This window comes from Heterodontus francisci, chromosome 3, assembly GCF_036365525.1.
Source record: "Heterodontus francisci isolate sHetFra1 chromosome 3, sHetFra1.hap1, whole genome shotgun sequence".
NCBI classification, from domain to species: domain Eukaryota; kingdom Metazoa; phylum Chordata; class Chondrichthyes; order Heterodontiformes; family Heterodontidae; genus Heterodontus; species Heterodontus francisci.
In genome coordinates, this window is record NC_090373.1 from 134,633,017 (window position 1) to 134,649,734 (window position 16,718).

At 42.5% G+C, this 16,718-nt stretch overlaps 1 protein-coding gene across 1 annotated transcript in view; it reads right to left on the minus strand.

The window, feature by feature from the left end:
• The window catches only part of pex7 (peroxisomal biogenesis factor 7), an 86,704-nt gene that overhangs the window by 51,910 nt on the left and 18,076 nt on the right, over positions 1–16,718 (minus strand). Inside the window, exons 4-5 of the mRNA XM_068018770.1 lie at positions 11,761–11,838; positions 8,350–8,458 (exon numbers count right to left, since the gene is read on the minus strand). Coding sequence (XP_067874871.1) covers positions 8,350–8,458; positions 11,761–11,838 — 187 coding nt within the window. The remainder of the gene's footprint in view (positions 1–8,349; positions 8,459–11,760; positions 11,839–16,718) is intronic.

Consider the following 16,718-nt stretch of genomic DNA (forward strand, 5'->3'; position numbering starts at 1 on the left):
CCAGCAGCTCCATGAGGCGGGACCTCCTGCCTCAAGGAGGTGGAAATCCTGCCCAAGGCCAATTCAGGGCCTGGAGCATGAAAAATCCTGGCGTGGCTCCTCAGGCCCGACGGAGGTGGGCTCGCCCAGACTTTTCGGCCAGTGGGCGGGGCCTCCCGCCCAACGTAAAATTCCAGCCGATGTTTTTATATCTCTAATTTCACATCCTACTTGTGCTAACGGTTCTATCACTTAAACTACCTTACCCAGCTAATCTCTTCACAGTTCTTTTCTTTTTTTGTGTGTCTTTCCCATCCCAATCTTTTTTATTTATTCATGGGACGTGGACGTCGCTGGCTAGGTCAGCATTTATTGCCCATCGTTAATTGCCCTTAAGAAGGTGGTGGTGAGCTGCCTTCTTGAACCGCTGTAGTCCATGTGGGGTAGTTACAACCACAGTGTTGTTAGGAAGGGAGTTCCAGGATTTTGACCCAGCAACAGTGAAGGAACGGCAATATAGTTCCAAGTCAAGATGGTGTGCGACTTGGAGGGGAACTTGCGGGTGGTGGTGTTCCCACGCATTTGCTGCCCTTGTCCTGCTAGTTGGTAGAGGTCGCGGGTTTGGAAGGTGTCGACCAAGAAGCCTTGGTGCGTTGCTGCAGTGCATCTTGTATATGGTACACACTGCTGCCACTGTGCGTTGGTGGTGAAGGGAGTGAATGTTTGTAGATGGGGTGCCAATCAAGTGGGCCGCTTTGTCCTGGATGGTGTCGAGCTTCTTGAGTGTTGTTGGAGCTGCACCCATCCAGGCAAGCGTAGGATACAGTGTTACAGTCTAGGTGATCATCTTAAGCTGCCAGCAGTCATCTTTTTAAAATTTCCTTTCAAAAAAACATGAATTCTGATCTTCAGCCAATGGACCAAAGAAGATTTTCAACAAAACACATTGGCGTAACAATAGTGCCAGTCAACACTTAAAAACGAGGTGACCTCAGGGAGGAAGGAAAACAAGTACCACAATTCTAACTTTGTGGATGAATTTCAGAAGTATCACACCTTTAAAGAGTTTTATAGAGTTGTGGAGAACTTTTTTAGTCCGAAGAGTTGTGCTGCCTCAGAAAAATGTGCTGTTATACGTTGCAGTTCTGACTGACTGGGCCAGGAGAGCACAGTCATCGGTGAAAAGAAGTTCACAAATAAGTTTTTCTTGTGTCCTTGTGTGAGCCTGAAGATGCCGGAGGTTGAAAAGGCCTCCCTCAGTCCGGAAGTGTATGTAAACTCCCTCCTTAAGGTCTTCCGTTGCCTGCTGCAGCATCATGCTGAAAAAGATGGCGAACAGGGTCGGGGCCAGCACACATCCGTGCTTCACGCCATTGGAAATACAGAAGGGACATGAGAGGTCACTGTTTTGCTTGACTTGTCGGTACTGATTTTCATGAAACTGCTTCACCATGGTCAGGAACCCGGGTGGGCATCCAAGTTTTTCAAGGATTTTCCAAAGTCCATCTCTGCTCACAGTGTCGAATGCCTTGGTGAGGTCTACGAAAGTGATGTACAGGCCTTTGTTTTGCTCACAACGCTTTTCTTTGTCATTGTCTGAGTGCAAATACCATGTCTGTGGTGCCTCTGTTTGCTCTGAAACCACAATGGCTCTCTGGGAGGTTTTCTTCCACAATAGTAGGCACAAGGCTGTTCAGAAGTATTCTAGCCAGGATCTTCCCAGCAATAGAAAGGAGGATGATCCCACAGTAGTTGGAGCAGTCTGCTTTTTCTCCTTTGTTTTTGTACAAGGTGATGATAACGCTGCTTTTTCTCCTTTGTTTTTGTACAAGGTGATGATAACGGCATCACGAATATCCCATGGAATCCTGCCCTGTTCCCAGCAAGCTGTGAAAAACTCATGGAGTTTGATGTACAGGGCAGGGCCATCATGCTTCAAGGCTTCGGGTGGAATTCCATCGGCTCCAGGAGCTTTGTTGTTCTTCATCTGGTTGATGGCGGTCACAGTTTCCTCCAGAGTTGGACTCTCATCCAGTTCTTGACAGGCTGTTGTTGGATGCGATTGATGGCAGTATCATGCACTGTGCACTTGGAACTGAAGAGAGTTTCAAAGTGTTCCGACCAGCGATCCAGGACTGACTCCTTGTCTGTGTGTAAGGTCTTGCCATTGGTGCTCCTCAGGAGGCTTTGGGCTTGATGTGCTGGTCCATAGACAGATTTTAGTGCTTCATAGAAACTTCTTATGTCACCAATATCAGCGTACAGTTGAGTTTTTTTCCGCAAGTGCAATCCACCAGTCATTTTGGATGTTCCTCAGTTTACACTGAAGGGTGCTGCATGCTTGACGGTAGACTGTCTTTTCCTCTTGGCTGACCAGCTGAGCCAGGTAAGCCCGATGAGCTGACCTTTTTATTGTTCGCAGGTCTTGAATTTCCTTGTCATTTTCATCAAACCAGTCTCTATAAAAATCAGATTAAAGAAAACTGAAGTCCTACATCAGCCTGCAGCCCAAGAAGAATATAGCCCACCAAGCATGGTCATCGAGGGAATCAAGCTGAATGCTGGTATTTACTGAATAGGTATTTCTGGTACCTAAGCAACATCTTTCACACTGTGTGTTCTTCACAAAATGCACTTCTTCCACAAATTTCTTAGGTTCCCCTGACCTCTCAGAACTTATGATTTGCAGAGAAGCCTATGTGAAAGCCTTGAGTTAGTAGAACTTAAGATACTCTGTAAAAAATATGTGCTTGGCAAAAAATATACCACCCTAATTTCAAAACGCCCAAAACCACATAAGCTTTTCATTTAATCAGAGGTATTACCCTTTCCTTTCAGGAAATCATGACAAATGCAAGACCAAATTAATGTTAAGAAAAAGTACTGCAATTAACACTTTGTTCTTCAAAATCAATGCAGAAGAGCGTGAAAGATGCATGCTCTAAATTATGTTAGTATGCACACACAACCATTCTAATTTCAGGGAAAGAAAGTGCAGAACTGGCACCACCATGTGGTATCAAATAATTACTGCATCCCAAAAGTAAAGCAGCAAGACTTAAACTGTATTTTATGCTTCCGCCGGGGGTCCCGACGACGGGCCCGGAAAGCCAGGGATGGTCTAGCCTCGGACATTTGCAGAACCCCTGGCCTCATTTTATGGAGGTCAGGCAACTAATTAGTTGCCATCAGGGCTGCCATCCCTTTAAAAGACAGCTGCCCACCCCGAGGAGCTGCTGGCCAATCAGATGGCCGGCTGCTCAGCAGCCCTATTGGGATCAGTGGCCACGATTGAAACTGCACCTGGAAGAAGAGGTTGCCAAGAAGGATGCTCCATTACCACCACCACCCCTCCCCAAAACAGCTGTGAGGTCTGGGCGGGCCAGGGCCAGTCAGGCTGGCCCTGGGGAGCAGGGCCCGTGAGGGCAGGAGGCACCGTTACCGTGGGGGTGGCTATCGCCACATGGGGCCCCTCCTTGGGCCAAAGAGTGCCCAAATAGGAGGTCCTTCCCCAACCACCACCCCGCCCCCTACCCACCCCACCACAAGCATGGTGGCTGCGGGGGTTCACCTGACAGTCTCCCCACGTGACAGAGGGCCCACCCACTGCTGGTAAAATGCCAGCAGCAATGGTAAGACGCCCTTAATTGGCCATTTAAGTGGTTCAATTGCCTCTGGGCGGGAGGGCCTTCCTCCACCTTTCCTACCACTGGCAAGATGGCATGGAGGCAGGAAGACAACAGGCTCTCCATCCCCATCTTCCTTCACCAGTTTACGGGACCCTCCACAGCCATCCCCAGAGGGCTGGTAAAACCTAGTCCTTACAACACTTGTATTTAAATAGCGCCATCAAGTCAACTTTATGGAGTCCAATCATGGACTCAACAGATTTAAATCAGCAGGTTAAAATTCGCAAAGTTCCAAGACGATAAAACCAGCTTCCACTGCAACTCTACACTGGCTGACTTAATGGATCTTACAGTTTGAGTGTAAAATACACTGCAATTACTCAGCTTGCTCTCAGTAGAATGTCAGGGTCCTCCTTCTGCACCATCTCACTGGCTTATGGTGGCTTTTTCTAGTTCTTTCCAAGATCTCTGTGCTCCTCCAATTCAGGCCTCGACAGATCCCCGATTTCCTTTACTTCACTACTGGCTGCAGTGCCTTCAGCTGCCTAGGTCCTAAGCTCTAGAATTCCCTCCTTAAACCCCTCTCATCCTTTAAATTGCTCTTTAAAATCTACCTCTTTGACAAAGCTTTTGGTCACCTGTCCTAACATCTCTTAAGTGACTCAGTGTCAAATTCTGTCTGTTAATGCGTCTGTGAAGCACCGTGGGACATTTTGCTGTGTTAAAGGCTCAAATAAATGCAAACTATTTTAGCTGCTAAATTTTTTTAGCAAAACAGGGTCTTATTTGTTTTTACTTTCACTAAATTTGATGTTCAGCTATTGCTTCTGTAGTTTGAATTCCTGACTCTCCACTTTCCTGCTGTGTTTGGGGAGGGGGTGGTGATAGCTTTTCTTCAGTTCCAGCTCTCCTTCCTTTTTCTGACTGTTCTCTAGTCTGCTGTCCTTCATTCCATTTATGTCCGGTCCTGGTTCCTGTTGCCTTCCTCTCCTATTCCAGTTAATAGTTAATACAGTTTCCAAATTCTACAATGGCTACATAGTAATAAGTATTGCAATAAGGAGGAAATAAAGGTGTCCGGCAATATCTTTTAATCAGTTGGTAACTGGGGTTCTATTGATGTAAGTTGTACTTTCATCATGGTCGTCTAGACCATTTGAGAACCTGCAAAGGATGCTCTAGCTCTGGTCATTCTTCAACGGCAGCAAAAAGCCATTACAGTTAAACAATTTCAGTTCATAACCACTGCTCCCATTTTTTCAGACCGAGTTAATGGTATTGATTCCACTTTTGTCATTTTCAGCTCCCATGGACCCCCTTTTTGGTTATTTTATTATCCCATTACCAACTCATTTTGTCTTGACTCATCATCCCTTTTTGTCATTTAATTTCTCCTGCTTCTACCCTAACACAAACTCTCCCTCTTTCCCTACCTCTGTACTTATTTAAAACCTATTACATCTCTAATTGTTTCCAGTTCTAATGAAAGGTCATTGACCTGGAATGTTAATGCTGTTTGTCTCTCCACAGATGCTGCCCGACCTGCTGATTATTTCCAGCATGTTCTGTTGTTGTTTCAGCATTCCAGCATCCGCAGTATCTTCTTTTTGTATTACAGGTTAAACTTGTGTTGTACAAGGTGTGTCCAAACAGTTCTCCACTAGAAAGAATGAGCTAATATTTACATGATGACTTTCACAACCTCAGGGGACGCCAGAGAACTGAACAGCCAATGAAATATTTTTGAAGCATGTTGTTACGTTGGAAATGCAGCAATGTGTACAGATAAGTTCCACAAGCATGACTGAAATAATGACCAGATAATCTGTGTTCTTACTGATTGCAGTTGAGAGATAAATACTGGACTGAACGCCTGTTTGAAATAGTACCTTCTACACTGACCCAAAAGGGCAGATGGGGCCTCATTTTAACGTCTCAATGGAAGGATGACACTCCCTGACAGTATAGCACTCCCTCAGTTCTGCACTGAAGTGTCAGCCTGGGTTCTCTGCTCAAGTGTTAGGAGTGGAACCTGAACACACAATCTTCAGTGCATCCAACCACATATATTCAGATCCCATATCTTCTCCAGCACACAGACAGCCTATGTATACCTCCGCAATATTGTGCAACTCTGTCCTTACATCAGCGCAGCAGTGCAGAAAGTCTTATCACATGCAAAGTCAACTAATCCAATACTCTTCTGGTTTACCTCCCAAGCTTCATCTTCCCTAAACACCTGCCCATTCAAACTCTGCTGCCTGTATCCATAACCACCATTCCCACTGTCCTCACTGAGTTACACTGGAGGTGTAGCCAACTGAAACCGGGAGCCAGTGTAAAGTTTTCATCACCAATTTTAGTGGTCTTGTCCCAATTCATCACTATAAACTATAGCCCTACAACACCCCTTCCTCCTAACTCTCCATTCTTTTGGCTCTGCCCGCTTGTGCACCCCTCCCCCAAACATCTCTGTCTCTCCTCCTTTGAGATCCTCCTTCAAAACCCTTTGGTTCTTTGGCTCAACGTCCATTTTTTGATTATGCCCTTGAGAAGCATTTTTGGGTGTTTTTCTACATTAGAAGTGCTATATAAATGCAGATTGTTGTTGTACAACTAAATGGCAGGTCACAAGCTCAGTCTCACAACAATGGGCTCTGACCATGTTCATTCCTTCAGAAAGAGATGTTGAATAGAAACATGAAGAGAGTGGTAAGGCACAGAAACAGGAAGGGAAGGAAAATCTGCCAAGCAGGAAGAGAAATAAAGATGGCAGGTGAGAACACAACATGGAAGAAAAATGAAGCTAAGAGATAGCAGGGACTGATGGGGAGCCATCCAATATTGTTGAAAATTAATAAATTACACTTTTTCCCTTCCAGATCTTTTTATATTTGACAGCTGCTCCACTAACCAGGCAAACACAGTTAAGTTAGTTTACAGACAATCTCCCTAACAATCTGGAAAGCATTAATTTTTGAATTTTACATGTTAATTCATACTATAAGCAGTAAAAAAAAATTAAAATGTTCTGCCAAAGGGCATTGGGAGAATGAAACAGGTTTCACTCCAACTAAGTGTATAATAGTTGCTTAGGAGTACTGAACTTGAGTATTGCTGAAAAAGAGAGACATGCTGTCAAAGCTTTTCATCTTGCACTCATCAGGACAGATGCAAGAATGCCAAATTTCAAAGGGAGCAACAATTTATATTGCATGAGAAAAGGGTGTTGATTGGTTGTCAAGTCGACTCTGGTCTAGGCGTTGCCATGGAGAATGTACCAGGGAACTATTGTTCCCCATGCTTTTGTTTAATTCAAAAAAGGCACAACGCCTAGACGTGATCCTTTTGCCTGCAGAGGACAGATCTCTGCATATGAATATATGTAGCTTTTAGCAAGTGTAAGTAAGCCACATTGCAAGCCTACCTGATAATCTTAAATTCGTTGATAGTGTAATTCTTAGCACGCTTGGGATTGTTCAGTAAGTGCTGTCCAATTGCGGAATCATATCCACCATTAGACATTATGTTCTGAGTTTTGCAAGCACGGGCTGGTTCAGTACTGTCAGTACTCTGCCTACTGTGAACAGCCGAAGGGACGTGCTGTTTGATACGATCCGCCAGTCGTTAAGACTGGCCTGCGTAACTGACATTCTGCCTATGGCACAAATGAGTAATGTGGTATATGAATTCCAATGCCGGTGCGATGCCAGGTACATATTTCTCACAATGGAGTATAATAGGTAATGGAAAGTGCTGGTGTTCTCCAACATGGAAATTCAGAATGAATCACACTGAACAAAAGTTCACTATTTTCAAATTGTTTTTCAAGGTAGTTTCTCCATAAATATGCAAAAAAGCAATCTGATGGAAAATTTACTATGCTCTGAAAAGTGGAAGAAACTTGCATAAAACCTAGCATCAAAATTACAAAGAAAGGCACAGCTTAATTGCCCACTCAATCAGTCTTCAAACTACACGGTGGGCACAAGGAAAGCTTGTGTGAATGCTTCCAACAAAAGAGCAACAATAATGATGTAGTCTATGAATCATTGTGTCACCAAAATACACAATAGTTTTGTTTGACATACATGAACATAACCTCTTAAAAATTCAATTTAAAAAGTGCAATACTAAAGAGTTTAGAGGATGTAATAAACTTAGATAAAGCTCAAGCTGTTACGCTTCATCAAAATGTTAACAGGAGTTTGAATGTAACCAGATTTAGGAATTTCTTGGCACTTTAAATAAAAATCTGTAAGGATTAAGAATTCCATTCCATCTCTTCATTACCGAACCTTGTAAGTTTTTACTCCACTGCCATAGTAATGTAACTAAAATAAGTTTACTGAACATGACAGGGAAATGGCATGTAAAATATAATTTGATATTTTTTTTATATTTCCAAAATATACTTTATTCATAAAAACCTGTAAAAAATACATTACAAAGCAGTTCCAAAAAGCACCAAGTCAAAACAATACAAAGAGTGCAAAGGAGATCAGTTTCCTTCAATACAGGAGTGAGTTGCCTCACAACCCTTCCATTTCATGTTACATGCCATGTACATTTTACAGCAGACAAATTTGATACATCCAAGGATAAATATAGCTTACTGAAAAACTTGCAAAAAAATCAAAGTGCCTTGGTGAAGTGAAAGGACCAAGAATCATTTTACAGTTTTGTATTGCAAAATAGTCAGTGTTTGAAAGTATCAATTTGTAATGAAAAAAAGATCTACCTGAGGCTGAAGCAAAGCAACCTGGGATATGTGGTGACCAGATTGTGCTGTAAATGACACTTTCATGGCCATGGAATGTAGAGATCGACTCTTTTACCGTTGGATCCCACTATGAGAAACAAAAGTAATGATCAACTTCTCTATAGATGAAGCCATACCCAAGATAAATGCAGAGTTCACACATCAAATATATAAAATTTGTCAGGCTATCTGTGGGGTTATTCACAAGCCACCTGATCAAAGTTCAAATGATATGATTCAATTTGGTGTACTGAATTTGACAGTTGTTTTGAGACCTTTTTGAGAAGCGTGTGGGGTCATTGATTGGAGAAAGCCCTCTGTGACAAACAGCATTGGGGATAGAGAATTCTTCCTACAGAATTATATTGACAATCCACAGCAAGTCTTCAAGGAGTGGTTGTGAATGAATCTTTCAGCCAGTGGGCTGAGAGTTTTAAAATGTGAATACTAGCTTTGGAAAGGATAGTTGAGTTAGATTCAGGCTATGTAATGTAAACCTCCACTTGGCAATTATGTTTTCGGAGAAATCAAAAGTTTGTGTTCATGCGTGTAGTGAATTACGTATTCTAATGTTATACTGCTTGTTTGTTTCATCGTATAAATAAAAACACTTTTTTGATTTGGTATGAGTAATTTATTCAATTTCCTGTCAAAAATCATGGAGCATTCACATGGCATATTCAGGTAGGTTGTATATAGAGTACAGGTTCTCTGTTTAGATCCTTGGATCTCACTACCCTTTGCTGGATATTGGATAGGAAAAGGTTCCCGATCTTAGAACCATCAGATCAGTGATGGTGAGGCTGAGAAAATAAAACTGCGACTTATTGCTGAAAAATGTCTCAAAGGACTTCACACACATTAAATAATTAATTCATTTTTGTGCACTTTAATATATTCCATCTGGGGTTGATGTTGTATGTATTTTCCAAGTACTCAACTCTCCTTAAGTCTGTTTAGTTTCTTTTTTTGGAAAAAATACAGATGACTCCAAACCACTTAAGCTACTTGCTTGGAAATGATAGTGATGCAGATAATAGTTAAGAATGTTTTGGAACAAAGAATTCAAAAGGTTTATCATAAAGTTGTCTCTTTTGCCCTATCTGCTTTCTCATTTGTAAAAGGACCGTACTGTTTGTCGATACTTGGATTCAAAAGTAACTTTAAATTCTCTGACTTATCTAATATGCATTGCAATTGTTTTCCATTTTTGTTTCCCCTTTACTCCAATTAATACTTGCCATCTTCTCATATTTTTTGCAGTATAACTATTCTCCAGTCACTTCAAAAAAAATCGCTCTTGTTTTATAACATGCTTTGTTTTGTCCACTTTAATATTCTCCTTTTATTTTCTCAAGTTTCCTTACTGCCTTTATTTCAACTCTCCTGAAAACTGGTGTATTAGGTGTACTATTCATTGTTTGACCACTTACCTCTTGTTTAAAATTTGCTACCATATTAAATGCTAGCTAACACAATCTATTCGTTGGCACTTCGTAAATATGCTGTAAGTTTGTTTTTAAGATAATGTTAATTTAAAACAGGCTATCACCCTTCTTAAATGTAAAAATGCTGAGCTAAATGGAAGCTCTGCATTTCCATTTATCTTTAATCCTTCCCTTTTCCCCAGAGAGTATGGCACATTACCAAATGTGGCAGTCTAACTACTGCATTGATGACTCCTGCTGGTCTGCAAGGAGAAGGGACCTGCTGTACCAGAATGACTTCAGTCCTCCACTCAATTCTCATAAGTTCAGAAAATCAGGCATATTGTTTGTTCTTTCAAAGACTCCATTATTGGCAATTTAAAGTAGATACTGGAATCTGTGCCATATAGAGAGAGTTCAGTGCTGTTAAAATTTTATAGTTTGTTTTTATTCTGACAAGAACCCAAAATGTTTCATCAGAACAAAAATGTTTCTATCAAAATGAAAGAATGAGCCTTTGAAAAGCCTATGTTTTGAGCATGAAAAAAAAATCATTACATTACTAAGATGCATTACTTTCCTGTAGAATTTCCATTCTTTTACAGGAAAAAAAAACAATTGTTCCAAATGCATACTGCACAAAAATCTTTCCACTGCCTTGCCAGTTTATTTAAACTTGAAAATATGCGCTCTATAGGTGACTCTGCCAGATTCCCACTGCTTGTAATTCATTGATTGCTTCCTTGATGTTGCGTATAAAAATATTACTTAACTGTATCACCTTTACATCTGTAACAGCAGAGGAGTAAAGGTAAGGCCACTGTAGGCAGCAGCAGCTGTGCAAAATGAAATGGGACTAACATCTGTTTTGTTCCAATTTTCACCGATAAATTCAGAGATTTGTTTTAGGTGGTGAACTGGCTGAAAAAAAAGCAAATGGATTCCCCCCAAATTTCAGAAATAATTTCCCATGGTGTTGTACCAAAAAGGACTGGGGATGAATGTACATTTTGCTCGTAATGTCAGCACCCTTGCTTTGTTATGTATATGACATGGAAGCCTAATGTGTGGCAGGGAAATAAGCAATGGTTGCATAATTCAGATTTTAAGTCACAGACCTGAAACGTTAACTCTGTTTCTCTCTCCACAGATGCTGCAAGACCTGCTGAGTATTTCCAGCACTTTCTGTTTTTATTTCAAATATCAGAAACAGTTAGTTTCTATCTGCTCTATCACATGCCTTGATAATTTTAAGCATCTGACCACTGGACACCTCAAAGCGCTTCACAGTCAATTAATTACTTTTGAAGTGTAGTCACTGGTACAATATAGGAAACTCAGTAGCCAATTTATACACAGAAAGCTCCCACAAATAGCAATGTAATAATGACCAGATAATCTGTTTTTTGTGATGTTAATTGAGGGATAAATATTGGCCATGACATTGTTTAATCACTCCATAATCTCCTCTGATCAAAAATGGCCCAATGTTTCAACTTGCCTCATATTTGTATTTTCATACCAGAAAGCATCCAAGTGAATCTATCTTCAGCAAGAACAGTTATACACTGACAATAATTACCACAATGATTATCTTCTGAATTGAGGTCGTTAATCAAAGGCAGACATAGGTCAAACACAAAGACATTGTTTACTAAGAACAAGACCACGACTATTCCCTTGTACATAATAATCAAGAATTATTATCCAGTATAATAGCAGGTGAGTAGCTGGGGCCACAACAACATACTTCAATTTTACTTTTAATTTTAAGAAGTTATTCAGGAATTAAGTGAAAGTCCGATGTTCTAGTCCACAAACGTGTTGTCTACGAGCCGTGTGAATAATGTGGCCTGTCACTTAACTTTACTACACCATTTTTTTTTAAGTCCCTTACTTATAAATGTAAAAAAAATGTTTTTCATTATTTGCTTTTTCTTTAAAAAAAACAGAATAAACTTACTACTTTTATTGTTTGATCCCACGAACCAGATACTATCAGATGTTCTCCTCGTGTCTGGCTCCAATCAACACTGTAAACCTATCATAGCAGGGGAAGAGAAAACACCCAACAGAATAAAATTAGATAATTTACCTGTGGCTGGGAGAGGGTAAGTGAAATTTGCAAAAGTTTACTATTTTTTGACAGATGTACATCATTAGACTCTCCATAACTAACTCATGATTGTCAGTAAATTGACCTTTACATGCCCAACTTAATATGTTTTTTTGGTAAAACAGTCTATCACAGACAGCTCATTTAAACTGCTTCAATGATAAACCTACAAAGGCTTGTCCCAAAACAGGTCTCCCTCCTAGGGATCTGCTATTTGCATTGTTTGAACTTTTGGCAGGGAGAAAGTTTAGTTTAAACTTTGCTTCACAGGGTTTTATACTACAGCAAGATCCCTCAGAGCTCTTGTGATGTCCATTTTGTGGCTTTCTAGGCAAATCACATTACCAAATTTCTGTTTGCATTGTTAAACAATTTCACACATCACTAACTGGGTAAACCTTTTCTCCAGCAGTATTTTTGCGTCAGTTGGTGTTGGAAGACAGCAATTTTCAGGAAACAAAGCTGTTTTTACACTCAAAAGAGAGTCAATTATTTAAATGCAAATTAGATAGATTTCTTTCAGGAAATCTGGTACTAGAATACTAGTATTCTGGACTAGTAATCCAGAACCCAGGCTAATACTCAGGGGACATGGGTTCGAATCCCACCACGGCAGATGATGAAATTTGAATTCAATTAATAAATCTGGAATTAGAAGCTAGTCTAATAGTGACCATGAAACCATTGTCACAAATGTCCCTTAGGGAAGAAAATCTGCCATACTTACCCGGTCTGGCCTACATGTGACTCCAGGCCCACAGCAATGTGCTTGACTCTTAAAATGCCCTCTAAAATGGCCTAGCAAGCCACTCAGTCCAAGGGCAATTAGGGATGGGCAACAAATGCTGGCCTCACCAGCGATGCCCACATCCCACAAAATGAATTTAAAAAAAACATTTTGGGATACTGTATATGAGTAATTTGAGACAAGGCACAGTAGACGTAACATCCTCAGGAGGAATCTCAGAATGATACAGCATAGGAGGCTACCATTTGGCCCAACATACCTCTGCCGGCTTTTTGAAAGAGCTACCCAATTAGTCCTACTCCCCTGCTTTTTCCCCGTGGCCATGTATTTTTTTCCCCTTCAAGTATTTATCCAATTCCCTTTTGAAAATTATTACATCTGCTTCCACCACCTTTTATTCAGTGCATTCCAGATCATCATAACTCGAGGTGCAATAAAATGTTTCCTCATGTTGCCTCTGGTTCTTTTGCCAATCACCTTAAATCTATGTCCTCTGGTTAGCGACCCTTCCACATTATTTTCTTGACCAAAATTCTTCATAATTTTGAATACTTTTATTAAATCACCCCTTAACCTTCCCTACTCTATGGATAACAACCACAGCTTCTCTCCTCTCTCCACGCAACTGGAGTCCCACATCCCTCTAACAATTATAGTATATCTCCTCTGCAAGGCCTTGACACCCTTCCTAAAAAGTGGTGCCCAGCTGAGGCCTAATTAATGCTTTATAAAGGTGAAAAATAACTTCCTTCCTTTTGTACTCTCTCCCTCTACTTAGAATGTCAAGAAACCCATATGCCTTAACAGCCTTCTCAACTTACCCTTCCACCCCCAGGTCTCTCTGTTCCTGCACCCCATTTAAAATAGTATCATTTGCGAATATAGGAACATAGGAACAGGAGTAAGCCATTTAGCCCGTCGAGACTGTTGCACGCCATTCATTCAGTGAGATCAGGGCTGATCTGCGTCCTAACTCCAATTCTTTGTCCCATATCCCTCAATACCTTTGGTTAACAGAAATCTAATCAATCTCAGATTTAAGATTTACGATTGATCTAGCATCAATTATCAATTGCAGAAGAGTTTCAAACTTCTACCACCCTTTGTGTGTAGACTTGCTTCCGAATTTCACTCCTGAAAGATCTGGCTCTAATTTTAGACAACGCCCCCTCGTCCTAGACTCTCCAACCAGTGGAAATAGTATCTCTCTATCTATCCTATCTGTTCTTGGCATCTTGAAAACTTGGATCAACTTACAACTTAACCTTCCAAACGCGAAGGAATACAACTCAGTTTGTGTAATTTCTCCTCATAATTTAACCCTTAGAGTTCATTCTGGTAAACCTACCCTGCACTCTTATATGTCTCTCCTCATTCTTCCTAACAAAATTAATCAATTCACACTTCTTTATGAGCATTCAATTTCATCTGCCATGTGTCTGCCCATTTCACTAATCTATGCCTGCCTGCAGTCTGTTGCTATCCTTCTCATAGTTTACTACATTTTGTACCATCTGCAAACTTTGAAATTATATATACAAGTCCTGGTCATTTTGATATTTATCAAAAAGGGAAGTGATCCCAACACTGAACCCTGAGGGCTATTATGTAGTACTTTAGCAAATACCTTTTGAAAGTCCATATGTACAAAAAGGTGACTTTAGATCTATGGTACCCAAAGCTCTCCTTGTGATATTTCTGGGCCTGTTGTAGACCAATTGATAGAGATTGATTGCTATTAGTCAAATGACTACCTGAAGGTGCTGGGGATATGGTTCAGAAGGGCCGGGACATGCACCAAAACCTGGAAGCAGCGAGTAGCCAGGGTACAACATAAGCTGAGCATGTGGGAACAGTGGTCTCTCTCCATTGTGGGTAAGAACCTGGTCATCAGGTGCAAGGCGCTCACGTTGTTGCTGTACATGGCGCAGGTCTGGCCCATACCCCACTCCTGTGCTGTGGCGGTCACCCGAGCCATTTTCCGCTTCATCCGAGGATCCAAAATGGACCGGGTCCGGAGGGACACGATGTTCAAACCTCTGGATAAGGGCAGGAAAAACGTACCCAACATCGCCCTCATCCGGATGACTACCTTCGTGTGTGGCTGTATCAAGCTGTGTGTAGACCTCCAGTACGCAAACTCCAAGTGTCACTACGTGCTGAGATTCTATCTGTCCCCGGTGTTGCGAAGGATGGGCTTGGTCACATCGCCGCGGAACGCTCCATCCAGTTGGACTGTGCCATACCACCTATCCTTCATGGAAAAGTTTCTGCGGAAAAACACCTTTGACCACCAATGCATCAGGCAGTGGTCTGCACAGAATGTGCTCAAGGCCCTACAGGAATAGGAGATGGTGGATCCTGTCGGATGGTTCCCCGAGCAGACGGCCAAAGTCATTTTGCGGGATGCCTCATCACCAGAACTTTCAAACAAGCACCAAGATTTTTTTTTTATTTCCAAAATATACTTTATTCATAAAAATCTGTAAAAATTACATTCCCAAACAGTTTAAAACAGCATCAAGTCAAAAAATACAAACAGTGCAAAGGTGATCAGTTACCTTCTATACAATCATGAGTTGCCTCACAACCCTTCCATTTCATTGTCATGCCGTATACATTTTTACATTTACAGCAAACAAAATTTCTCCGATACAGTTCGAGGGGTTTACCATGGATCCAGCCCCTCAGTTCAGCTTGGTGGGGGGACCTTACACTGTGCTCTTTCCCCATTGAGCCTTTGCTGCGGCTGCCCCAAGCTTTAGTGCGTCCCTCAGCACGTAGTCCTGGACCTTGGAATATGCCGGTCTGCAACATTCGGTCGTGGACAACTCTTTTCGCTGGAAGACCAGCAAGTTTCGGGCAGACCAAAGAGCGTCTTTCACCGAATTGATAGTCCTCCAGCAGCAGTTGATGTTTGTCTCGGTGTGCGTCCCTAGGAACAGCCCGTAGAGCACAGACTCCTGCGTTACAGAGCTGCTTGGGATGAACCTCGACAAAAACCACTGCATCTCTTTCCACACCTGCTTTGCAAAGACACATTCCAGGAGGAAATGGGCAACCGTCTCTTCCCCACCACAGCCACCGCGGGGGCATTGTGCAGAGGGGGCGAGACTTCGGGTGTGCATGAAGGATCTGACGGGGAGGGCCCTTCTCACCACCAGCCAAGCTACATCTTGGTGCTTGTTTGAAAGTTCTGGTGATGAGGCATTCCGCCAAATGACTTTGACGGTCTGCTCGGGGAACCATCCGACAGGATCCACCGTCTCCTTTTCCCGTAGGGCCCTGAGGACATTCCGTGCAGACACTGCCTGATGGATCGGTGGTCAAAGGTGTTTTCCCGCAGAAACTGCTCCACGAAGGATAGGTGGTACGGCACGGCCCCACTGCATGGAGCGTTCCGCGGCAATGTGACCAGGCCCATCTTTCGCAACACCGGGGACAGATAGAACCTCAGCACGTAGTGACACTTGGAGTTTGCGTACTGGAGGTCTACACACAGCTTGATGCAGCCGCACACGAAGGTGGTCATCAGGATGAGGGCCACGTTGGGTACATTTTTCCCGCCCTTGTCCAGAGATTTGAACATCGTGTCCCTCCGGACCCGGTCCATTTTAGATCCCCAGATGAAGCGGAAAATGGCTCGGGTGACCGCCACAGCGCAGGAGTGGGGTATGGGCCAGACCTGCGCCACGTACAGCAACAATGTGAGCGCCTCGCACCTGATGACCAGGTTCTTACCCACAATGGAGAGAGATCGCTGCCCCCACATGCTCAACTTTTGTTGTACCTTGCCTACTCGCTCCTCCCAGGTTTTGGTGCATGTCCCGGCCCTTTCGAACCATATCCCCAGCACCTTCAGGTAATCTGACCTGACGGTGAAGGGGACAAAGGATCGGTCAGCCCAGTTCCCAAAGAACATGGCCTCGCTCTTGCCGTGGTTAACTTTGGCTCCCGAGGCCAGTTCGAACTGGTCGCAGATGCTCATCAGTCTGCGCACGGACAGCGGATCCGAGCAGAAGACAGCGACGTCATCCATGTACAGGGAGGTTTTAAC